At 44.2% G+C, this 6,109-nt stretch overlaps 1 protein-coding gene across 1 annotated transcript in view; it reads left to right on the forward strand.

The window, feature by feature from the left end:
- Window positions 1-4,924, forward strand: part of PLCG2 (phospholipase C gamma 2) — an 88,851-nt gene extending 83,927 nt beyond the window's left edge. The window contains exon 29 of the mRNA XM_040443417.1: window positions 188-4,924. Coding sequence (XP_040299351.1) covers window positions 188-230 — 43 coding nt within the window. The 3' untranslated portion in view covers window positions 231-4,924. The remainder of the gene's footprint in view (window positions 1-187) is intronic.
- Window positions 4,925-6,109: the final 1,185 nt, after the last annotated feature.

Genomic DNA, 6,109 nt, shown 5'->3' on the forward strand with positions numbered 1-6,109 from the left:
TATCCCCGCCTCTCTCCCCCAGTCCCCCCTCCCCTCTCCCCCCTCTCCCTCTCTCCCCCCACTCCCCCTCTCAGCCCTGTTCCATCAGGCCACGGATGCCCTGCAGGGCATGGACAAAGGTTACACTGTTCCACACATGGCCTGTATCTGAGCCTAACAGATGACTGTGAAATCTGTTTTGTTTCAGGTTAAGAGAGAAGAGAGTTAGCAACAGTAGGTTTTACTCATAGACGCTGGGGCACTCGTGTAAGGGTGTCGTACCCGCGTGTGCTCACGTGTAGGAGAATGTCCTCTCTTCAGACCCCGGGGACTTGCTAATCTGTGATGTCTCGTCAAGCCTGGAGTCAAGAGGACACTTTTGAAGACCCACCTGGCACGAGCTGGGGTGACTTCCTGCTCCTTTCTTCATCTTGGACAATTTCTTAACTTATATTTTCTATAGAGGATCGTAAAAACGTGTTTCCTCGTTTTTTGGCCTCTCGTGTTCCCAACCTCCTTGAATAAAAGCGGTGAAAATCTTGATCCATTAGACCTTCTGTGCTCAACCTGTACAGTGAGCAGGACCCTTGTCCAGCCTCTAAGGACCCAAGTAATTGACTTCCGAGGAAGATGAGCCCGATACGTAAGGAACGAATTCATTAGATTCGGAAAAGGATTGTAACTAAAAGGCAAACGGTTCAGCCTTCCCCTGGGCCCCACAAGTGGCCCTCGCCCCGCTGCACCTCTACCCGGCTTCTCTGCCCCAGGTCAGCTGAGTCAGCTCAGCACCAAAGCTGCAGTGCTCGTGACAGGCCCGCTGCCGTACCGGAGAGGTGGCTGGGGCGTGCGGTCTCTGTTCGTTAGAACGAGCTCCAGTCCGTGGTGGAAACTTGCTTTGGGACTGGCGTTACCGGGGTGGGGGCCCCTTTGATTTAGAAAGTCTGATGGAGAGACCAGAGACCCACTGTAGGCTCGGCTGGCTTCTTACTCACCCCTGCTCTGCCCACTCACGAGCTGGTTGCAGCTCTCCATGGGCTATGGGTTTTAACAGGTGATCAGAATTCAGCTGTGTTGTTCCGCTTTGTGGAGCCACGAGCTAAATCTTAAGCTGTAGGAAACTACAGAAAATCCTACATACAGTCATCCCCAAAGAGGCAGACCCACCTGGGACACGACGACACTCCTCTACATCTTGATAGACAATCGAATGATTTGTACAGTGTGATGGTTTATTACGGCATTTTAAAGACAAAGATAGTGTCGAGGTGGACAGTATGACTCAGTCAAGTCACAACTTGGTCAGACTGGGGCGAAAGGTAATGGCAAGAAAGAATAATGTGTCAGGAGAGGACACAGGAGCAGTGAGCCTGGTGGATTTACAGGTTGGAGCTGGGTCCTTGAAGCCCATTCAGGCTCAGCAGGCACGTATTCTTGCTGGGAAGTACATTAAAACCAGCCAGGCTCTGTCTCATCAAAAGACCCTATGCCTTCATCCCACGAAAGCTTTTCAGCACTTCAGTATACCAAGCACTGTCCCCAAGGTCAGGGCTACAATGTAAAAAAAAAATTTCTAGAGGTGGGGGGAAAGCCATGGTGACTTTTCGCATGGAACATCTCCATGAGCTCCTCAAAGACATACGTTGTACCTTCCCCGAAGCCAGGAGCATAGGTGACAGCAGTCTGAAGGGGTGGGGCGGTTATCTTGCAACATGACCCTGTGATTCCTCCAACTGGAGTTGCCGAATTATTTGCCAGTCAGCAACTGGGCGGAGAATGTTCCTGATGGTGGCAAACGGTCCAAGCAACGTTGAATAAAGGTGAGTTGCAAAGGCACTGAGCTCAGTGCTACAGGGAAGGAATTTTCAGACTCTGTAACTTTTCTCCGTTAGCCATTGGCCAGGTGGCCACTGGAGCCTAATTATCGCACCCCTACCCCTACCTCCAGGTTCCTTGTGCCTCCATCATGTCCCCCCTTTTTAGCTCGGGGGTGAGTAAAAGACATAAACCTTTCCACTTCACTCCAGTTTAAAGTCTAGATCCCCTTTCTGCTTAAAATGGCTTTTCTGCTAGTGTCAAAGAAATGAAGACTGGGCGGCCCAGAAGGAAGAAACAAAGCATCTTTTCAGCTGCTGCCGGGTAAAATCCATACCCAGCCACACACAGAGAGAGAAAGCAGCCACGGGAAGTGAGGGATATGCTATAAACAATGCTGGGAAGAACTCTTTCCCTCAAACCGTCTCCTCCAAAGCACTGCCGTGACTTGGATGCACCATTAGAGAGCATTTGCTTTGGCTTCCCCATTCTTTCCTTAACAGAGTAACACATAAATCTCACTGAGAGAGGCGATACTAGGATTCTCACAGGAAAGACACAGAGAAGGGAAGGGCACAGGTGACATCACTGCTCTTCCCCTCGTCTGCCCAGATGCCACATAATCTAAGTATAAATTATCCAGCCAAGACTGGGGCTGGCCGGTCATGGAGTCAGTACAGCCAGTGCAGGCTGAGCAGAGCAGCAACAGGAGCATTCATTCGGAGAGACAGCGGCAGCAGGACAGACCTGAACCACGAGTGCGCAAGTGTGCTGGCTGTTTGACCATGTCTCTGGGTTTATCGTTTACTGAGAGGGGCAGTTCTGTTGCGTGGAAAGATAAAGGGGGGATATGCTGGTTACATCATTAGAGCTGGGGACGCTCAGGCGGTACGAAGTTAAATCACTTTTCTGCTGCGAAACCTGGATATTCTAGCGTGCACAGTTAAGAGGGGTGTAGAATATCACACTTCCCAAATTAGATCTCCGAGCCCTTTTGTGAAGGGATATTTCATGGGAGCTAGTGCACAGTGCAACACATTTGAGGGCCATCTAGAAGGCAGCCAGCGACAGAATCTAATAATTGATGTATTTTAAAGACTTAGTGAAATAAAATCTAAATTTAAGCCCCCAAGGTCAATGGTCTTGACACTGGGCTGGCCTTACCCCCCAAATGTCTACCAAGCTTTCCAAGACATACACAGGCTCAAATAGTTTTAGGACATCAATTTTCAGATCCTTACCTTCCTATTCTGCTCTTTCTTATGACTCATCTGACTCAGAAGATGTCTTTTTCTCTCCTCACAAAAGAAAACCTCTCTTTCCCCACAGTCTTAAACGGTAGAGCATGACTCAAGGTAGAAAATTAAAAATACGAGTGTTCGGAAAGTGAAAGCCTCTTAACAATAGGGTACAAATCCTTCTGTGATTCGGGTGGCTCTCAATTCTTTAATTTCAATAAATTTAAAGGAACACCCAAGATTTCTGGGGTATTTTCGCATGTAATTCCAAAGGATTTGGAAGAATTCAGTTATCATGCTACCACAAATCCCCTTCTGTTCCCTGTCTCCTTATCTATGCAAAAAAGGATCGCCACGACTTCCATATATAAAATTGGTAAGGGGGAACAGAATGGATATTGTGGCCATTCTAACAAAGGTAACACTCATCTATGCAGGAACGAAATGACTCGGGTGGGGGGCAAAGCTTTCAACATTAAGTAATACATTGCCAATGAAATTTTACTAAGTGTAATAATTTACTAAAATTTGTACATTGTTTATTGATCAAGTTCAATCCAGAAGAAAGTTTCAAATACGCAGAGCCTTACGACTATAGGATATTATCTAACTTTGTTACAAATATGCAAACAACCAATATAAAAGACAGAAATCATTAGGGGAGCCCAGGTGCTCAGTCAGTTAAGCATCCAACTCTTGATCTCAGCTCAGGTCTTGATATCATCAGGGTCACAAGTTCAAGCCCGCATTAGGTTCTGTGCTGGGCATGAAGCCTACTTTAAAAAAAAAGTATACGTATGTTTACGTGTATATCTCATTAGGCTAAAATGTTGAGGGGCACCTGGGTGGCTCAGTCACTTAAGCGTCCAACTTCAGCTCAGGTCACCATCTCGCTGTCCGTGTGTTCGAGCCCCGTGTCGGGCTCTGGGCTGATGGCTCAGAGCCTGGGGCCTGCTTCCCATTCTGTGTCTCCCTCTCTCTCTGCCCCTCCCCTGTTCATACTCTGTCTCTGTCTCAAAAATAAGTTCAAAAAAAAAAAATTAAAAATTTTTTTTAATGTTGAAGGGAAATATAAAAATGCAAATTCAAGGAGTAAAAGGAAAAAGTATGGTGTTTCCTACCGTTAAAAATTGCCTTATTCATGTGATTTTTTTGAACGGGCGACAGTACCTATCAACTACTATATTTAGAGCCTCTAAACTTAGAGGAATATAACTTTATGTAAAGATGCAGTATCTACAATCCATTGGCAACTCAGATCCTCTCCAACTATTTATGATGGACAATTTTAGCCAACAGTGTAGAAATGTGCAGGGGGATACTCAGATTTACAAAATTCACTGGAGAGGTCTCTGAGCCATCAATTTTAAGATGCTTGATCTAAGGCCACTAAATGACACATTGCACTTAGAACGAAGAAGGATGGCTAAAGGGGGCCTTAGTCCTTTTAACTTAAGTAAATGAAGTTAACTTTCAACTTGGGTGACCGCTAATTTTTTTGAGACAATCCTAAAAAGCCACACCCTGGCCAACGGAAAGTTAAATAGATTAAGAAATATGCAGAATGACAAAACTGGCATTTGGAAAACATTTAAAGATTTGTCTCAGGCCCTTTCCTTTCTGAAATATTTTCTGCTCAAAGAGACCCTGCTTTAGTGACCCTGTGTCTCAGAAATTTCCACATTTCTTATTTTCCAGTAGGCTTTTAAAAGCTACATTTGTAAACTTGTTTTTCATTATTAAAGCTTAATTTATTTTTTATATAAACAGTGTGTGCTTCTGTGTACATAAAAAATCATGTGAATGAGTCATGCAAATACTGGCTATTGTTAATGTGAAAATTAAATGGCTGTATTGCATTTTTAAAAAATAAAAATTTGGTCTAAGTGAATACAGCAATCTGCTCAGGACCTTTTTTTTTTTTTTTTTCTTAATTCTATTCACTTTTCTCCTCCCCTATAATACAGTAAACACTTCAGCCATGAGATAGGTACAATGATCATTTTTTAAAATGTGTTTTTCTAACCTGTTACACTTTTCTCTAGGTTACTGATCTATCTTCCTTACAGCAAAAAAAATCACTCCATGTAAAAACCCAAGTTTATACAATACATGACCAGTCTTTAATTTGTCAGTTTTGGAAGAATATTTGGTGTTAAAGGGACATTGAGCACCTGTATAAGCACCTGTACTTCTAAACTAAGTGACAGGGCACGTTAGAATTATCAGTCATTCTATTTTCTTGCCAAGGATGCATGGTGCATAGGACACCATGTTGTATATCCTAAGATTGTCCTACTCCCAACCCTTAGCCACTGATTGCATTAGTCACACTCATCCAAAAACTTAAGAACAGCCTATGACAGGGGCGCCTGGGTGGCGCAGTCGGTTAAGTGTCCGACTTCAGCCAGGTCACGATCTCGCGGTCCGTGAGTTCGAGCCCCGTGTCGGGCTCTGGGCTGATGGCTCGGAGCCTGGAGCCTGTTTCCGATTCTGTGTCTCCCTCTCTCTCTGCCCCTCCCCCGTTCATGCTCTGTCTCTCTCTGTCCCAAAAATAAATAAATGTTGAAAAAAAAAAAATTTAAAAAAAAAAAAAAAAAAAAGAACAGCCTATGACAAACCCCTGCATTTTTTTCTTTTTAAAAGAACTTTTGATTTGGCCTACTTTATTTATTTTTAAAATATAATTTATTGCTCAGCTAGCTAACATACAATGTATACAATGTGCTCTTGGTTTGGGGACTAGATTCCCATGATTCATTGCTTACAGACAACACCCAGTGCTCATCCCAACAAGGGCCCTCCTCAATGCCCATCACCCATTTCCCCCTCTCCCCGCCCCCCATCAACCCTGTTTGTTCTGTGTAAAGAATCTCTTATGGTTTGCTTCCCTCTCTGTTTGAAACGATTTTTTTCCTTTCCCTTCCCTCTCTGCTATTAACTTTCTCAGATTCCATATGAGTGACACATACAATATCTGTCTTTCTCTGACTTACTTCACTTAGCATAATACCCTCCAGTTCCATCCATTTGTTGCAAATGGCAAGATTTCATTCTTTCTCATTGCCAAGTAGTATTCC

Source organism: Herpailurus yagouaroundi, unplaced genomic scaffold (assembly GCF_014898765.1).
Source record: "Herpailurus yagouaroundi ecotype Mexico unplaced genomic scaffold, PumYag 190, whole genome shotgun sequence".
In the NCBI taxonomy this organism is placed as follows: domain Eukaryota; kingdom Metazoa; phylum Chordata; class Mammalia; order Carnivora; family Felidae; genus Herpailurus; species Herpailurus yagouaroundi.